Here is a 19,982-nt window from a genome sequence, read left to right on the forward strand (position 1 = left end):
CTTTATCTGAAACCAAGTTTTTAATTTATTAAAAATGTGTGTTCCTGAATATTGGACCTCTTTTTGGACCAAGGTAAGTGATTCTAGGAATAAGAACAATGTACATAAAGACCTGAATACTTACCTTGGTCCAAAAAGGGGTCCAATATTCAGAAACACACATTTTTAATAAATTGCCATCGCCCATTAAAAAACTTGGTTTCAGATAAAGCACAGTTTAAATAGAGTTTGAAAGATTTTTGGATAGGCAATTCCTTCTACTCCATAGATGAATATCTTAACATATACTGTTAAGCTTAAGTAAAAATATCTGTTAGATTTCAGTTTTTACAACACTTGGTCACAACAGTCAAGAATAGGTATTTTGTGTATGATAAATTTATCAACATCAGGGACCTTAACCAACTTCATTGTATAGATGGCTTCAGAAAGTCGATCCACTACTGGGAACCTCTCCTTGTCAGTCCAGCACTTACTTCAGTTCTGTTCTGACTATGCTGGTGTTGATGTTTTGACCCTGCTAATTGATTTGGACTTGATTGCGGTTTCAATGTAAAAAGAGATGAGGTTATCTTCTTCAAATAGGCAAATGGGTTTCATGATAGCACACTGTACATTTAATGACATGGCATATTTTCTATGCACTATACTAAATGTAGTAAGAAAGCAGTTTTAGTTCGGTCACAAAATATCACAACTGTGCTTCTATTAATAATTAAAATACATCATATTATATTTCTTCATTGGGAGGGATAGATTGCTAGTCACCACATAGATGAGGAACTGATTCGCAGACAGGGACAATGAAAAAAACTGCTAAAATGCTTAAGCTTTCATACAACCACAACTCACACATGCATAGCTAATGTCTCTGGGCACTCGGGCTCAACTGCAACTGCATCTGATGTGAGCTACAATCTATTGGAGCTTGTGGTGGGGGCAATGAGGATGCACGGGTGGGTGAAGATGCTAGAACTGCCTCTGTGTGTGTGAGAGGGGGGAGGGGGGAGGCATGTGTGTGCAGGAAGTGGTGGGGACAGGAAAATCCTGCTAGGTGCAATGTCAGGATGCTGTGCTGGGGGCCTGGAGGAGGAGGAGGAGGAGGAGGAGGAGGAGGAGGAGGAGGGGGAGGGGGGGGGGAGAAAGAGGAGAGAAGTGAAAAGACTTGGTGCATTAGTGAGATGGAAGGTGTGTGCAGTGCTGGAGAGGGAGCAGGCAAGGGGATAGGTGAGTGAAGGATATAGACTAACAAAGGCTAAGGCCAGGGGAGTTAAAGGGAATGAAGGATATGTTGTAGGTAGTGATCTCACATGCACAACTCAGAGAAGCTGGTGTTGGTATGAAAATTCAGATGTTGCAGCTTTTGAAGAAGCACATCATTTTGGGAGGTATGTTCAGCAGCTGGGTGGTCTAGCTGTCCCCTGGCCACAGCTTGGCAGTGGCTTTCATGGCAACAGCTTGGCAGTGGCTTTCATGCGGAAAAACAATTTGTCAGTTGTTACGCCGGCGTAGAAAGCCGCACAGATCACATGTCTGCTTTTTACAGGTGGCCCTGCCTTTGATGGGGTAGGAGATGGTAGAATATGTGTGGGACAAGTCCCTCATCTAAGTCTATTGAAGGGATATGAGCCTTGAGGCAAAGGGTTGCGGGCACAGGAATGGGGGAGGGTATTGTGGAGGTTTCATAACGGCGGAAGACTACTGTGGGAGGGTAGGGAGGATACTCATTTCAGGGCACAATGAGAGGTAGTAGAAACCCTAGTGAAGAATGTGATTTTGTTGCTCCCATCCTGGGTCATACTGAGTCATGAGAGGAATGCTTCTTTGTCACAAGAGAGTGGTACTGAGTCATGAGAGGAGTGCTCCTTTGTCACCAGATAGTAAGTACAAGGGGAGTGGTAGGTAACTGGTGAGACAAGGTATGAGAGATCTGTTTCTGGACAAGGTTGAGAGGGCAATTTCAGTTCATGAAGGCTTCAGTGAGACCTTTTGCATATTTGGAGAGGGACTGATCATCACTACTGTTGCGATGACCATGGGTAGATAGGCTATGCTTTTTTGTATTGAAGGAGAGGCAGCTGTCAAAGTAGAGGTATTGTTGATAGAAGTTTGATGTGGAAGAAGATACTGATGTAACCATCCTTCAGGCTGAGGTCAACATAAATTTAGGTAGCTTACTGGAGGAGGATCAGATGAAGTGAATGAGGGAGAAAGTATTGGGGTTATGGAGGAATGTGGATAGGGTGTCCTCACCCATGGTCCAGATCAATATGTCGTTGGTGGATTTGAACTATGTGATGGGTTTAGGATGTGTCTAGGTGTCCCATGAAAAGACTAGCATAGAATGGTGTCACATGGATGCCCATTGCTGCACTGTGGATTTGTTTGTAGGTGATGCCTTCAAAGGGAAGTAATTGTGGTGAGGATATAGTTAGTCATGGTGACCAGGAAGGAGAGTGTAGGTTCGGAGTCTGTCAGACATTGGGACATGTAGTGCTCAATAGCAGCAAGGCCATGGGCAATGGAGATGTTAGTATAGAGGGAGGTGGCTGCCAGGTGGTAAAGGAACAGGAACTGTGGAGAGTCGTGTAGAAAATACTTGGTGTCCTTTATACAGAAGGATAAATTACATGTAATAGGTTGAAGGTGTTGGTCCACAAGGACAGAGATTCTCTTTGTGGAGGCACAGTAACCAGCCACACTGAATCATCCTGTGTGGTTCATTTTACGGACTTAAAAAAGCATGTAGAAGGTACAGGGAGGGAGGGGGGGGGGGAGGATAGAGACTCAAAGGAGAGGTTCTGGGATGGACCTACAGATTTGCAGAGGGGCTTCTGATTTCTGGAATGGGGTTACTGTGGCAGGGTTGCAGGGGGGGGGGGGCATATCTGACAACTGGTGGAGTCCCTCCTCCAGGTAATTGCTATGGCTTATAACCACAGTGGTATTCCACCATCCACCAACCCATACAATATCCTTGTCCATCCTGAAGCCACCCTCACTCTCAACCCCTTGCCCCATGCTCATCTCCTATACATCCTCCCACTGCCAAACACTCCAGTTCTGTCACAGGACTCTCCTACCCCACCAAATGCAGGGCCAGCTGTGAAATCAACTGTGTGATCTACCAACTAAACTGCAACCACTGCTGCTTTCTGCATGGGCATGACAACTAACAGCTATCTGTCCACAAGAATAGCCACCGCCAAACTGAGGCCAAGAGACAACTGGACCACCTAGTTGCTGAACATGCCACCAACATGATGTGACTCACTTTATTGACTGCATCACAACCTGCACCTTCTGGATTCTTCCTGTCCACACACCTACTGGTCCTTTTCCCTTCTGTAATTCATTCTCCCCCCCCCCCCCCCCCCCCCCAGTGCAGCTTTCTGACAGTGAATCTATAATCTATCCTGTCACTGCCACATCCCTGCACACTACCACAGGCAGAACTAGCATTTTCCCCCACCCCTACCTTGCTATCCCTTCCCTTCCCCACCTCACCCCATGCTTCCTCCTTATCCCCACAACCCACCCAGCAGATTTCTGTTCACTTCAGATGCAGTCACAGTTGGGCTCCAGCACCTGGAGACTGGCCATTTGTATGCAAGTTGTGCTTATGTGAACGGGTTTTCCTACTTCAGAAGAAGGACTTCCTCTGCAAGCTTAAACACCTAAGCATTCTTTTTCATTGTGTTTGTCTGTGATTCATTGTCTCCTCTAAGTGGTGAGTAGTAATTTAGCCTTTCCATGTTGTTGTTAATCCATCCAGAACTTTCAATTGTTTTATATTTCTTTATTAATAAACTTACTTTGTGTATCCAAGATCCAGTGCGAGCTGCAAGGCTTTTAAGCTTCTTGCTCCAGAACGGCATGAAAATATCAGAGGTGCATTCAGGCCGGGCTTCTTTGCTCCGTATTTCTTTTGGAAATCATTTTCTGAGAGATCTTTTAAAGCACTCTGGAGCTCGGTCACTAAAATGCAATGCCATAAAGTTTTTAGTCAGGCTGGTGCTTAACCTACGCTTATACTTCGGACCCTTCTTCATATTTTCTCACTACATCAGTTGAAGGGATTGGTGGAAGAATGTGCTAATTCTCAATTTCGCACAGCTTAACTACATGTTATCTTTTCAAATTCACCACACATCCTGGTACCAATTAGACCTGTCTAATATATCAACTATTTTGTATTATGTAAATACTTTGAGGAGTAAAGAAGCCACACACTGAAAAGCAGAAGAGTTGACTTGCAGACAGACGAAGACAGAACACTTGCTAGTGCTAGCTCTCTCTCTCTCTCTCTCTCTCTCTCTCTCTCTCTCTCTCTCTCTCTCTCTCTCTCACACACACACACACACACACACACACTCACACTCACTCTCACACACACACACACACACACACACACACACACACACACACACACACACACACACACACACACACACACATATATATATATATATATCCATCCGCACATATACAGACCAGGCATACATATGAAAAGACAAAGAGGTTCCTTCTTTGTCTTTACATATGTCTGAATGTGCCTGTATATGTGCGGATGGATATGTGTGTGTGTGTGGGAGTGTATCCCTACGTGGTGCTGGCTAGATCCTCCTAAACTGTTTATATTCTATGGGAACTTTCCTACTATAATTGTGTAGTATTGTTGTATTAATATTCTTATCTTTGAATTTATTCTTTCTAGCAATAACTGAAAATGACACTCTTGAGGTTAGCACTTTCTTCTGCCAATACCTTCAATTATTTCATAACTTGACAGTTATTTATATACTCCCTAGATCATTTACACAATGTAGTGTAATTTGTGGATTGAATTACAATACAAGCTACTTAAGTTTTGATTTTTTATATGGCTGCATGTTGCCCTTTTGCAAATAAGTTGCAAATAAATATGCTCTTTTTGTACACTACATGCGCTACAAGTTTCTTAATTTAAATTGTCTGTAGAACTAAAATGGGTGTCAAGCAGAAACGTTTTCTGTTTGCTTTCAAAGCCATTCTTCATATAATTTACATTATTGGTAATTGGCCAATCATTTTTAAAATAATAATTAACCACCATCAAATTCAGAGAAGAGTAATGAAGGTCATTTTTGTGATATTAAAATTACAGACATCATCATTATTATTATCAACTGCAATGGATTGTTTACTATGAATTTCCTTAAAGAAAATATGCTCTGTGTAACTGCAACAATAATGCAAAACTCTTTCATGATTTGCCTATTAAGGCATTATGGGTGATTGACATATACTGTTCTTACTGCACCTTTTTATACAATGAAAACTTTTTCCTGAAAAAAAAGTGTTAATTTTAATGCTACACATTCCACTTTCGATTTGATAAGACAAATCCTTAACATTGTCCAGTTCCATCTGTCATTCTTTCACCTCTCTCACATTTCAGATACATGGTGGTGCTACACCTTGCCTAAAGATGTGTTTCCAGAAACAGTCCATGTTAAGTGACATAATGACCTCCACTTGACCCTCTCCAATTTTGTTGAAATTTTTACAGGATGTGCATACAGGTCTCACATGAAGCCACGCCACAATACAGTTTGAAAAGCAGTATGGTGGGACCACTGGCCATGCTTTTGTAAAGGCCAGTTTTTCCATATCGTGATAGGTATGAATAAATTACCAAGTTTGCTTTATCGTTGCTTATTATATAAACAAACTCCCATGCTGAAATTTGTGATTCTGCTCGATGTTTTAGGTACAACTATCTAGATGCTGAAAATTTGTTTATTGTACAGCAAGTTTATTACAGTTTGCTATCAAAGCAGCTCATACATCTTTGTTGTGACAAATTTTGATCATATTTTTGCAGATTGTTGAAATGTTACTTTGAACACCCCTCAAGCTACAGTTTGATTCTAATTTTCACTTGACTTTGTTTTCAACTGTTAAATGTAAAAATGCTGGGAATTTGCACCTGAAAAAAAGTGCATGTTCTCAGAGCATGAAAAGTGTTGTGGCAAATCCCAAAATAGCACAGAAACAACCTACATGAACAAATAAACTTTTCCAAAAGTCAAATGTTGAGCAAATTAATTTTTATTTTAAGAAACACAAAGACAACTGTAACAGCTTTAACATATCTTACAGTAGTTCCAAACGTGAATAGTCAAACTCCACACATTCTTTGCTCATAGTAGAAGTCAAAGCACATTTTTGAACGTCTGTATTACCTCTGAACTGGTTTGTCCCAAAAATGAAACAAACTTTTCTTGGTTGAAAATAATGAGCTCTTGCTAATGGTGTGAGGAACAGTCTTTTGACAATCAGACAAAATTGATGAATAATTTATAATCAACTTTAATCTTGGCTAACTGAGTAATCACTTGAGTAATCAAGACACCACTTACACATTCTTATGACACGCTGGCTGGCTACAAATGTCAAAGAAATATGATCCAAGTTTGTCACTATAAGATGTATGAGCTTATTTTAGAGCAAACTGTGATACATTTTGTGTACAGTAATCACATGTTCAGCAACTGGGCTGTTGTACCTAAAAAGTTGAGCACCATCATCAAATTTCTGTAAGGGAGTTCACTTATATCATGAGCAACGGCACAGCGAACTTGTTGATTTATTCTTATCTGTTGCGATGTGGAAAAACTGGCCTTTGCAAAAGCATGGCTGGTGGTCCCACCATATTACATATCACTCAAGTTGTAATTTGGTATGTTCACCATCTATCCCCATCTGTCCCTATTCCATGCACTGCTCCCACTTCAGCCTCTCACACATCATTTCCACCCCCAACCTGCATAGTCCTTTTGCTCCCTCAAACATAAAAATGTATTGCACAAATCAAGCTAGTTCAAGAAAAGAAAATCTCAATAGAACAAGACAGCTATTAAAAAGAAAGAAAGAAAGAGTTTCGGGCAAACAATAATAGAAAAATTATAAAATAAGATGAATCACACAAAACTATTCAGGAATGTATTCAAGAGAATGTAAGGATATATAAAAAATTCTGTAACCGAAACAATTGAAAATATCACATTTAATCAGTTAAGACTACAGATGGCAAAATAACTAACAACAGTCAGAAAGTTGTACAAGAACATTTTTTAAAATGTTTGTGGAGCTCACGCGATGAATCGAACACAGATAGTTAATAGCAAAAATAATGACATTCCAGAAGAAATGCCAAATGAACTGTATAATATTACAAGAGGTATGAAGCAATAAAAGTGACCAGTAGATGACGACATTTAAATGCAAATTATTATAGCAAGAGGAAACATAACACAAAATGAACTCACAAAATTATTTACAGAATGTCTGTGGAGAAAAATAATTTTCCAAAACTATGGCATTCTTTTAACTGTTCTACATTACAATAAAGGAAACAGATAAGACACAAAGTACTAAATACCTATCAATTTCCTTTCCATAACACACCAGAGGTCCAAACAAACGTCGATGGAGAGCACAGTAAGTACGAGACTGACTGTAGCAAAGAAAGAAGAGAAAATGGATAATCTGGGCAAAATAATCAGAAGAATATCCTAAAAGATACTATGCAATGTGAAGATGTGCATGGAGAGCATGTAGATGAAAACTCATGACAGAAGATTTCAAAATTAATATCAACAAGAACAAAATAAAAATTTAAGTCCCTAAAGGGCAAGATTATTAAAATGCAACTCATCTACCCAGTAAACAGCTCTGCAAGTGAATAAAAAATGCAGAAAATCAAGTTTCAGTTACTGAAGAAGCTGTGGAAAATGTAGCCAAAAAATATAGGACAGAAGAAGCCCAGAATGTATTGCTGTTTTCTTTTAATCTGTTATCTAGATACACGAAAAGACAAAATGTTGCCTATCAGTTAGTGTAAATGAATATAAAATGCAATATTTTATCATAATTTCAAATAATTACTTGTAAAATGTATGTGGAGCAAAATAATTTTCCACAACTATGACATTGTTTTAACTGTTCTATTTCACAAGAAAGGTTCTATTTCACAAGAAAGGAGACAGACAAGACAAAAAATAATATATACATATCAACCTCCAATAGATGACACAACTAAGCACTATTGTAGTTAAGAAAAAATGTAAAAAATATTTACTAAAAAAGAAAAATAATATAAATAATATTAAAAACCTACATACAACTGTTTGGCCATCTGGCACACAGATATATGTTTGTCCGAACCAGAAGATACACACTACTGGTCTAACACACTACACTACAATGTTATATCACAAATTTTGTCATTTAACAAAAATAGATTTCCTCATTTGTTTGGATAGTTGGCCTCTGGCACACTGAGGTACTAATCAGGATTGACAGGGTCTCAGGAAATCCTTCCTGGCTGTCTCCGGAACTTATCTCCTCGCTGCCTCTGGAAGCTTATTGTAGGTGCTTGTTCAGCCATGGCGTGCCTATTTTTATGATGTATGGCCGCCTCTTGCTTGTCTCTCAGCCATGTTGGCTTGCAGTTCATCAATTGGTATTTTGCCTGTCAGCAAGTTCAGCTTGTGCCAAAGCTCCTGACTTCTTATGATGTTGCAGGCACGTGTATTGCCAAAGATGTTCCTATCCTGGTCTGTAACATCTTCTCTACTGGCACACTCCCAGAGGACATGATCCAGGGTGCCAATTGCTCCACATTCACAAGTATCTGTGGATCTGTGGTGGGTTTTCAGTAAATAGCTATGAAATGACCCATGTCCCAATAGGTGGAATATAGCTCCCTTGATTTGAAGGACATATGACGTTCTTGATCTTTCTTTTATGTTTGGAAAGAACTGGTAGGTTCTCCCTCTGTTTCTACCCTGTCCGAGGTATCTTGCCACTCCCTATCAGTGCATGCCTTTATTTCCTTATTTGATGTGGCACCTATGCTGATTATTTCCTTTATCTCATCATATTTGTCTTCTGGAGCCAATATCGTGCACACCTCTCCTCCTTACTGCTAGGCCCAACATTGTAAACTGAGTTTCACCATTAATGCCTCAGCTGGTATTGTTCTGCACATTCAGGAGAAGGAGTACACTTGTCTGAGCTTGCTGGAAAACCTGTACTTTTCTGGCTCCATCAGCCCATATGCTTGACCCATAGTTCTCAATAGTGATCAGCACTGTGATTGCACTTAGAGGCAGCTGAAAACTTCTTTGTCTTATTGTTGCTGTTTTGATCAGGAACCTAATGCTTATCTGGCAAACGATTTGTATGTGTGCAATAAACTTTTACTGTCTGTTGATGTTTAAACCTATATACTTCTTTTCTCTTCAGAGGTTGGTCATTTATTCTGAATTTTTCTGAATCTCGATAATGTCTATTTTGGTAATATTCTGTAGCTGATTCAGTAAAGGCTCTGTGCCTACAAGCCAGAACTCTGGGCCACTGAGCCCACCCGGGCAGCCTTTTTTGATATTTTTCACAATTTTCTTTCCTGGGCATTCCAGTTTCACTTGCCTGCCTGTGCAGTAATCTCATAGGTTATTATGGACACACCGGGGTAGTTGATCTGCTTCATTCTTTTGAACAGGGCAGGGCACCATAAGATATCACATGTCCCAGCTACATCGATCATTATGCCTATAACATGCTTGTCATCTGGACTGTTCACAATATGCTTTGATTTACTGCATCCTTGGTGAAGTTGCCTTTCCTGAAACCAACCACAGTGCAGGGGGCTCAGGTGAATTTCTTGTCTGTGTCCTCTCGGGTGATGGCACAGGTTTTGCTGCACTTTGTGTGGGAGATTTATCAAACAAACTGTCCTGTAAGAGTTTTGTTCTCTTGGGTCTTTACCTTCCCGCTTTTTTGGTATAGTGATATTTTAAATATTCCAGGGCCTGGCAACATGTCCCTGCAAAAAAACATTCATTTAATATAGCTGTTAGGAACAATTTGGTCTACCAGCTAATGTAACACTTCTGCGATATCTCTATCTGGCCCACATGTGCTTTCTTCTTTAATTTCATTATTGCCAGTTTCATTCTTCCTGGGCAAAAGGACACACAATTCTACTATTAAGATGCTGCTCTAGTAATTCAGAGCGAAGATGCTGATGGGATGCCATGTCTTCCATCATCATATTGTCCAGCAGCAGTGTTCTCAGTACATACTGCAATGTTGTCTCCAAGTCTATCATCACCGTGCCATCGAATTGTCACAATGCTAATAATACAGTGGGTGATTGAACCCTATTTGTTGTAAGTTTGTATGGAAAACCCCAAATATCTGTTACCATTTGGTCCTTACCACTTAGTCCGTGACATTTGCCTCCCATTTTTCTACTCTTGTTGGGGTAACAGTTCTTTGTGTTATTGTTTGACTGTTTGATAGAAATTCAACCTTCTTCATTGTTATTTTTCCCTAAGGATCTATGGTGGTATCTTCTCACCTGCATCACTGTGCACATTAAAGACTGCAGCAAAAATGTATCTCTCATGTCGACTGCGTATTGTAGCTGTTTTTAACTTTTCCATGGGTGGTTGTATCTCCTGACTATTGAAAATGTTGACTAGTTATGTAAAATGTGTAGGTCCATCTCTTCTAATATTTTCCTTCTTGCATCACCATGCACTCCACTTCACATTTTTGTCTGATGATTTTAATTATTTGTTTATGTTCCATTGCCATGAGGATGCAAGTTGACTGCAAGTAAATTCTATCAAGTTGACAGTAAGTAAATTCTATACGAGCCTAGTGAGAAGTAGTTTTTATTCTGATCTTCGTCATGTAGAACTGAGCCATGCGTCATCACTAACTACTTGTACAGATGCTTGATATCAAGCACATTCTGCCATCTCTTAGAAATGGCATCAAGTATTGTTATTATTATTATTATTATTATTATTATTATTATTTGAGAGGAGTAGTAGAGTTTTTGGAAGTGGCGAAGAAGACAGGAAAACAAGGAACTGACATTGTGTCTGCCTATAAAAAAGAAAGAGACAAACATATTCTCAAATTCAGAACATGTCAAAAACATAACAAATACAGAGTGTGACAGTGCACAATACATTATAGCAGTGGAGTGTCATAGCATGCAACATAGAGGGAGATTATGAAAACACACAGATCTCTGGAGAACCTTCAGAAGACAACAGCAATTACAAAGAGAATGTAAACAGTGATGAACATTACATGAGATTTAAGGCAGGTCCATGAGATGACAGTAAATTATATGCTGGAGGTAAATCCAAAAGACGGAGCACAGTTAATTACACAGAAGAGAACATATCTCGTGCCTTGATCAATGTGCAGACTACTTAGCAGACACCAAATGTTATAATTGCCATGACTATGGGTAAATTGCCAGTTCTAAGAACTGCACCTTATCTGTAGTTCCCTCCAAGTTCTGTCCACATATTGACTCAATTAATTCACTTTCTGGCATGGTGACTGGGCCATCATATACTATCACCTTCAGCCTCTGTTTCCTAGGTGATCATACAGCTAACATTGACTGGGTACAACCATGAAAATATGAGTCATCATCATCATCTACAGCTTCCAGCCACTGGCTGGATCTGCTTGAAACATAAGATTCTCCATCTTTTCCTGTCCTCTTGCCCCATTTCTCTTTGTACTCTGTCTCAAAATCTTCTCCACTCTGTCTCAGTCTTCTCCTCTCTTCCACTCTGTCTGTCTTCTCCTCTCTTCTTCACACATTCTCCAAAACAAGGATCCAGTACTCTCTTGGTATTCCTCTTGGTCCCTTGCCTCCCAATTGTCATTTCCCTGTATTGGTAACCTGCAAACTCCCATTCTGTTAACATATCTGAATAATTACGCATTTTGGCAGAATATCAGTCACTGACCAAGTAAACAAAATGCAAGGATCATGATTAGACAATATTGCCTACCAAAGCAATACAGGAACGCTTAATGAATTAATTGGAAGGAAATAGACAGGAAAGCAATATTTCAATCAACTACATACAGATGATATGGGGGCAACTGTTTTTTGATCATCAATTGTTGTACAAAGGTCAAGAGAAGTTTGTAGGCAATAGTAGGACACAGATGCTGTCATAACTGAAGAAAATACCAACGAAGTCCAATCAGCTGGAATGAGGTGAATAGTAAAAGCTGGCAGCAATTCAAACAATACAAGATGGGTAAGTCATACGAGACAATTCATGGACGTAAAATATTATTTTGAGTATAGAAGAAGCACCAAAATAATGTAATGGTATGATGAATGACTAAGCATGCCTCAGAACACATTGACAATTAAACCATTAAATGGAGGGTTCACGTAGTGCAGAAGCATTTAGAAACATTGCACTATCAATACTTTAAAATAATTATGTAGTGGACAGAGATGAGTAAAGTGTGTTGTATACACCAAAACTTAATAAATAACCACTGAAATAGAGAGGCACAATAGTACAGAATTGTAGCAGTGAGAATGATTGGGATATTTGACAGCAATGAGGGGGAGGGGTAGTAGGAGGACCGGGGAGGGGGGGGGGGGGCAGGCTACAGCAGCAAAGGAAATAATTTGTCTGGACACAAAGAATGGAATATAGTGAGTAGGAGAACTCTTATTTCTATTCAACATCATGTCCAACACTTACTGTACGTTTGTAGACCACAGTTAGAGATACAGCTTCACACACTAAATGGTGCAAAAGGAATGGTGGCGGTAAGTTTACATATAGCACTATGAAATACTGACTGTATACAATCCAAAAGTTGTTGCACCAGATGGTATCAGCTATGTGGCACCAACTGACCAGACATTATCAAATAAGATGGTTACCCCAACCACGCTGTTTGAATGTGAAGAAGCAGATGTATACTTCCAACTGAGCTACTGGTCATTAGCATATAATCAAAATGTTATATTACACAAGAATTTAATTATTCACAAAACAGAATGTGCAAACAAATGGAAGACATACAGTCAGATTTCTTTTATTTTATATTTATTACTTTTGTATTCTAAGAAAAATACTGAGTCCAGCTGTTACATGTGAAACTCATAATAGTTCTCCTAAGTAAAACAGTAACAAATATGAAGCTTCTTTGAATACTACAGTTCTTACTAAATATGTTTTATTGTATGAGGTGGTGTACCATTGCCTTCCTCTCACCTGAGAACTAGGCCACCCATTTGGTCAACTTACCATTTCCACTTAGATGGAGCACTTTCAGAGAGGAAAGCCACATTAAATGGCAGAAAAAATCCTAGAATACAATGGGTATAAAACACTGAACCTTTCAATCTGTAATACTACATTTACATTCATAGTAACCGAGCTAAGTCACTGCATCTCCCATCAAAACACTACAGACTGAACATTTCTGCCAAATGTGCAGTGATAGTAATAAAATCTAATTTTTTAGGCATTAAGTGGATTGTTATTCACAGTATTTAATTTCTTCCACTCTTCGTATTTTAGCACAAGGTCACATGGTTTGTGGTTTCACTGCACTAGAAAAATAATTTTTAAATTCAAAAGTTCTTACAAGGAATATTAACACTTCCAGGAAGTTCTCCAGTTTCTTGTAGCTCACGAGGCTCCCGAACATCAACCAAATAAAGTTCTTTTCTGGCTATTAGATTTACAAGGTCATCATAAGAGAGTGCTTTGTCTGCACTGATCTTTACAGGTGTTTTCTGAGCATCTTGGCACCATGCTGATGTACTAAAGCTGAAACAAAAACAGAGCCAGGATGTGTTAGTTATTTACCATTTCAATGACAGCATAAGAGTCCACCATTTCACCTCTCCCTCCTCTACCGGCCTTAACTCCTAATGGTGCTGGGGCTGCTATTTTATTAGGTACATACTGTACAGACTTTGTGAATGGTAATTGGTGAAGTACTCCCAAAGTGTGTTCCAATGAGGAACAAATAACAAAAACACTGTGGTCACAGCTTTAAGTTTAGAACTAGCAACCAAGTGTACTGTCTCTAGAGCACAATGACTGAGATGAACTTTTATTTTTAAACTGAATATGTTAATTTGCGAATATATGAAGGGAAAACAAACAGTTCAATGTTCTTGTGACAATGAAGTCATTATTGATGGAGTATAAATTCAGATTGAAGGAGGATGTGGATGGCAATAACACTGCTCTAATGAAATTACCGGAATTTGGAATTCACATCAAGTGATTTATGGGAACTACAGAAAACCTACATCAGGATCGGTGCATAAGGATTTCAGCCACATTCCTTACAAATATGGCAATGACCTTGCCGGAGCCAATTGAGGAGCTACTCGACCGAATAGTAGCGGCTCTGGTCAAGAAAACCATCGTAATGACCAGGTGAGCAGTGTGCTGACCACATGCCCCTCCTATCCGCATCCTCATCTGAGGATGATACGGCAGTCGGATGGTCCCGATAGGCCACTTATGGCCTGATGACGGGAGTGCTTTGCTTACAAATATGCCACCTCGCTCAGTGTTGCTTAAACATTATTAAAAAAAATTTCTATATAAATGAATAACACCAGCACTGATTATACTTTGATACCTAGTGGCAAAACTAAACCAAAAGCAACTAAAATTACACTCAATAATGAACAGTTACATACTATTGATAATTTTGTAACTGACGCCCAAAAAATTAGAAGAGAAAAGAAAATGGGTGGTAAGTAAAAACTTATCAAATACCTAACAAAAAAGGAAAGAAGGTTCAGGACTAACAAAACATGAACAAGAATTTCTTCCTTTATTATTGGCAGCACTGCCATATAAAGCAAATATTGGTTTATTAGCTAGTGGAGCAGGTGGAATTGTAAAAGTGGTAATGGACAAGAAAAAAGATGATGCAGAATTAGAAGAGCAAAAAAGGCTGTACCAATGAAGAAGAAAGCTGGTGCTGGAATAACAGAAAAATAGCAAAAAATAATCCATATGTATCGTAATGCATTAAGTAATTCTGACACAGAAAAATATGCTAAACATTTAAAAATCAAATACTCGCACGGTGTTTTTATGCTTGATGAATTACCTGTGCATCCTAGAGAATATGAATCTGGAATAGTTAATTTACACACAGCTGATTCTGCTGGCTATCACTGGATCTGCTATTACAAGAATAAAGATAAAAAAATTGTGTTTGATTCATTTAGAGGAAATATTCCTTAAGTAGTAGTTATTTCTCTTGGCTCAAGTGAGTTGCGCTATAATAGACAATGAATACCAAATTTTAATGAAGTACTTTGTGGCTATTTGTGTATATTTGTTTTAAAACTTGTCAGATAATTATAAGTTTCATGGTATTTTGAATCTAATAAATGGACATTTTTGGAACTAAAGAGTGGTCTAAAAGCAGCTGCAAGTTCAATGAGCAAATAAAATTTGAAAGAGTCAAAACAGAATTGGAATCAAAAACCAAAGGTCTTCAATCAATTATTAAAAAAGAAATAAATTCAAGAACAAAAAATTTAATTTAACATCATTAGTAGATGAAAATTAGAGAATGTAATTAAGCAACTGAATTAACTTTTTTAAAGCATCTAAAAGTTATATTGATTTTAAAGGTACAAGACAGGTAGATATAAAAAAAATCCTGTAAACGGTTATGACGCAGTTACCAAACAATATTTATTAAATGAGTTTGTGTCAGTTGACGCAGTCTTTTTGTCAGCTATCACTGAGTCTGCAACTAAACAATGTTGGTACAGAAGCCGAATACGAAAATGTTCTGACACAATTCAGTGAAGGAAATAGGATTTATGATAGTGCTATAGAAGATTATCATAAAAAGAAACATAATGTCAATACAACTGTTAAATATGCTTTAGCCAGATGCGGTGTGCTGGAAAGAAAGCTATGTGATAAGCAAATAATTAAATTTACTTTATGAATGGTGGTGAACAAAAAAAGCATAAAATTGAGTATGTATTTAAGCTCAAACTGGTAAAAATGTAGAAAAACACAGAGAAAGGCTTATCATTTAATGATTTTGATATTTCGTGAAAAGTGTTGGATAATCTGTGTGAAATAACTACTCTTAGTCAATAATAAAAATATTGCATAAATAAAAACATCCTAACTGTAGAAAAGTGAAAACTGTTTCAGTGGATGCAAAAATAATTTTATCTGGTGAAATTTAATCTTATATTAATGAATAACCTTTCGGGCGATGGTGTCTAAAATGTATGACATTTACTGATAAACATCATCCAAAAAAACAACAACAACAACAACAACAAATGCAAGACAAAGAATTGAAGGAACTTGTACATGTAAAACTAAAAAGTAGTAAATTTGTTAAAAAAATTTGTAGGTGAAGGTGTGAGGAAATCTCTCACTCCTAATATTTGTGAAGGAATTATTAATGAATTACATAAACTGATGGCAAAAAATTTTAACACACACACACACACACACACACACACACACACACTCTTTGCCTTTACAAATGTCTGCTTGTGTCTGTGTATGTGCGGATGGATATGTGTGTGTGCGAGTGTATACCAGTCCTTTTTTCCCCCTAAGGTAAGTCTTTCCGCTCAGGGGATTGGAATGACTCCTTACCCTCTCCATTAAAACCCACATCCTTTCGTCTTTCCCTCTCCTTCCCTCTTTCCTGACGAAGCAACCGTTTGTTGTGAAAGCTTGAATTTTGTGTGTATGTTTGTATGTCTACCGACCTGCCAGCGCTTTTGTTTGGTAAGTCTCATCATCTTTGTTTATATAGTGTGGATGGATATGTGTGTGTGTGTGTGTGTGTGTGTGTGTGTGTGTGTGTGTGTGTGCGCGCGAGTGTATACCCGTCCTTTTTTCCCCCTAGGGTAAGTCTTTCCGCTCCCGGGATTGGAATGACTCCTTATCCTCTCCCTTAAAACCCACTTCCTTTCGTCTTTCCCTCTCCTTCCCTCTTTCCTGACGAAGCAACCGTTTGTTGCGAAAGCTAGAATTTTGTGTGTATGTTTGTGTTTGTTTGTGTGTCTATCGACCTGCCAGCGCTTTCGTTCGGTAAGTCACATCATCACATCCGGAGATATTGTAACCTAAAGTTGAAGCTTGAGTACCACTCCTCCGCTGTTCGATCGTGTGCATCGGAGAGCACCGAATTACGTAGGGATCCAAAGGGAACGGTGATGGACCTTAGGTACAGAAGAGACTGGAACAGCACATTACGTCCACGTGCTAACACCTTTTTATTGGCCTTTTTCACTGACGCTCATGTACATTACCATGAGGGGTGAGGTACACGTACACACGTGGTTTCCGTTTTCAATTACAGAGTGGAATAGAGTGTGTCCCGACATGTCAGGCCAATAGATGCTCAATGTGGTGGCCATCATTTGCTGCACACAATTGCAATCTCTGGCGTAATGAATGTCGTACACGCCGCAGTATATCTGGTGTAATGTCGCCGCAGGCTGCCACAATACGTTGTTTCATATCCTCTGGGGTTGTAGGCACATCACGGTACACATTCTCCTTTAACGTACCCCACAGAAAGAAGTCCAAAGGTGTAAGATCAGGAGAACGGCCTGGCCAATTTATACGTCCTCCACGTCCTATGAAACACCCGTCGAACGTGCACCTCACCCCTCATGGTAATGTACATATGCGTCAGTGAAAAAGACCAATAAAAAGGTGTTAGCATGTGGACGTAATGTGCTGTTCCAGTCTCTTCTGTACCTAAGGTCCATCACCGTTCGATTTGGATTCCTACGTAATTCGGTGCTCTCCGATACACACGATCGAACAGCGGAGGAGTGGTACTCAAGCGTCAACTTTAGGTTACAATATCTCCGGATGTAATTAACATTTTACAATGCAACAAATGGCACTGATTACGTATTTGTTTATATGTTCAGATGTGCTAACAAAACTAATGGGGTTTCATTTTAAAAAAAAACGTAGGTTTGTGTTAAAAAACATACTTCCGTGCATTTTTTTATGGTTTGTATTAACCAATTACACTAGCCGCTCTCCTCACGTTCAGTCTGTGGAATCGATTCGTCAGTATTTGATGTGGTTTACGAACACAGGGTGAGTCACCTAACATTACCGCTGGATATATTTCGTAAACCACATCAATGACTCCTTACCCTCTCCCTTAAAACCCACATCCTTTCGTCTTTCCCTCTCCTTCCCTCTTCCCTGACGAAGCAAACACACACACACACACACACACACACACACACACACACACACACACACACAAAATTCTAGCTTTCGCAACCAACGGTTGCTTCGTCAGGAAAGAGCGAAGGAGATGGAAAGACGAAAGGATGTGAGTTTTAAGGGAGAGGGTAAGGAGTCATTCCAATCCCGGGAGCGGAAAGACTTACCTTGGGGGAAAAAAGGACGGGTATACACTCGCACACACACACACATATCCATCCACACATATACAGACACAAGCAGACATATTCAAAGGCAAAGAGTTTGGGCAGAGATGTCAGTTGAGGCAGAAGTGCAGAGGCAAAGATGTTGTTGAATGACAGGTGAGATATGAGTGGCGGCAACTTGAAATTAGCGGAGATTGAGGCCTGGTGGATAACGGGAAGAGAGGATATACTGAAGGGCAAGTTCCCATCTCCGGAGTTCCGATAGGTTGGTGTTAGTGGGAATAATCCAGATAACCCGGACGGTGTAACACTGTGCCAAGATGTGCTGGCCATGCACCAAGGCATGTTTAGCCACAGGGTGATCCTCATTACCAACAAACACTGTCTGCCTGTGTCCATTCATGCGAATGGACAGTTTGTTGCTGGTCATTCCCACATAGAATGCGTCACAGTGTAAGCAGGTCAGTTGGTAAATCACATGGGTGCTTTCACACGTGGCTCTGCCTTTGATCGTGTACACCTTCGGGTTACAGGACTGGAGTAGGTGGTGGTGGGAGGGTGCATACGACAGGTTTTACACCGGGGGCGGTTACAAGGGTAGGAGCCAGAGGGTACGGAAGGTGGTTTGGGGATTTCATAGGGATGAACTAAGAGGTTACGAAGGTTAGGTGGACGGCGGAAAGACACTCTTGGTGGAGTGGGGAGGATTTCATCTATATCTATAATTTCCCACGTGGAATGTTTCCTTCTATTTTATATGTGTGTGTGTGTGTGTGTGTGTGTGTGTGTGTGTGTGTGATTTATGGCAAGGTGATCTAGTAGAAATGGATCCTAATAAATTGACTGGAATTTAAAAAACAAATAAAGGGTATAAATATTTATTAAATGTAAATGATGTTTTTTCAAAATATGCTTCGACTATTCCAGTTATAGATAAAACTGCCAAAAATGTAGTTGATGTTTTTGAGAAAATATTTAGAGAGAGAACTTTAAGAAATTTACAAACAGATAATGATAAAGAATTCTACAATAAAGATTTAATAGAACACATGAAGAGAAGATGTTGATAGAATATGACTTACAAGGAAATTGTAAATGGACTAAATTATTTGAAAAACTCTTGGTCTCCCTCTACGATTTTTACCCTCCACGCTGCCCTCCAATACTAAATTGGTGATCCCTTGATGCCTCAGAACATGTCCTACCAACCGATCCCTTCTTCTGGTCAAGCTGTGCCACAAACTTCTCTTCTCCCCAATCCTATTCAATACTTCCTCATTAGTTATGTGATCTACCCATCTAATCTTCAGCATTCTTCTGTAATATTGTTGCATATAAAACATGCAACAATAAAAATAAAGCCAATAGAAGTTAACGACAAAAATTGTTAAAGAAATTTTTTGAAAAAGTATACATAGTCAATTGCTTGATATGAATTTTTGAAATTGAAGATGTTATTCATTCTAATCCTACCACAAATAAATTATAGGTATTGGATGGAGAAAAACTAAAAGGAAATTTTTTTCACTGTGAACTACAGAAGACAAAATATCCCGATGTACTAAACTAACTAAACTCTGTCTGGACAGGCCATAAAGGCCGAACGATACTGACTGGCCGCCTTGTCATCCTCAGCCCAGAGGCGTCACTGGATAACGGATATGGAGGGCCATGTGGTCAGCACACCGTATGT

The 19,982-nt window shown here is 39.2% G+C and overlaps 1 protein-coding gene across 2 annotated transcripts in view; it reads right to left on the reverse strand.

The window, feature by feature from the left end:
- The window catches only part of LOC124781662 (thiosulfate:glutathione sulfurtransferase-like), a 312,880-nt gene that overhangs the window by 37,831 nt on the left and 255,067 nt on the right, over positions 1 to 19,982 (reverse strand). For both annotated transcript variants that reach the window (XM_047253879.1, XM_047253878.1), the window contains 2 exons: positions 13,492 to 13,676; positions 3,816 to 3,978 (listed from right to left, as the gene is read on the reverse strand). In XM_047253879.1, coding sequence (XP_047109835.1) covers positions 3,816 to 3,978; positions 13,492 to 13,676 — 348 coding nt within the window. The remainder of the gene's footprint in view (positions 1 to 3,815; positions 3,979 to 13,491; positions 13,677 to 19,982) is intronic.

The sequence above is a fragment of the Schistocerca piceifrons genome, chromosome 1 (genome assembly GCF_021461385.2).
Source record: "Schistocerca piceifrons isolate TAMUIC-IGC-003096 chromosome 1, iqSchPice1.1, whole genome shotgun sequence".
Taxonomy (NCBI): Eukaryota; Metazoa; Arthropoda; class Insecta; order Orthoptera; family Acrididae; genus Schistocerca; species Schistocerca piceifrons.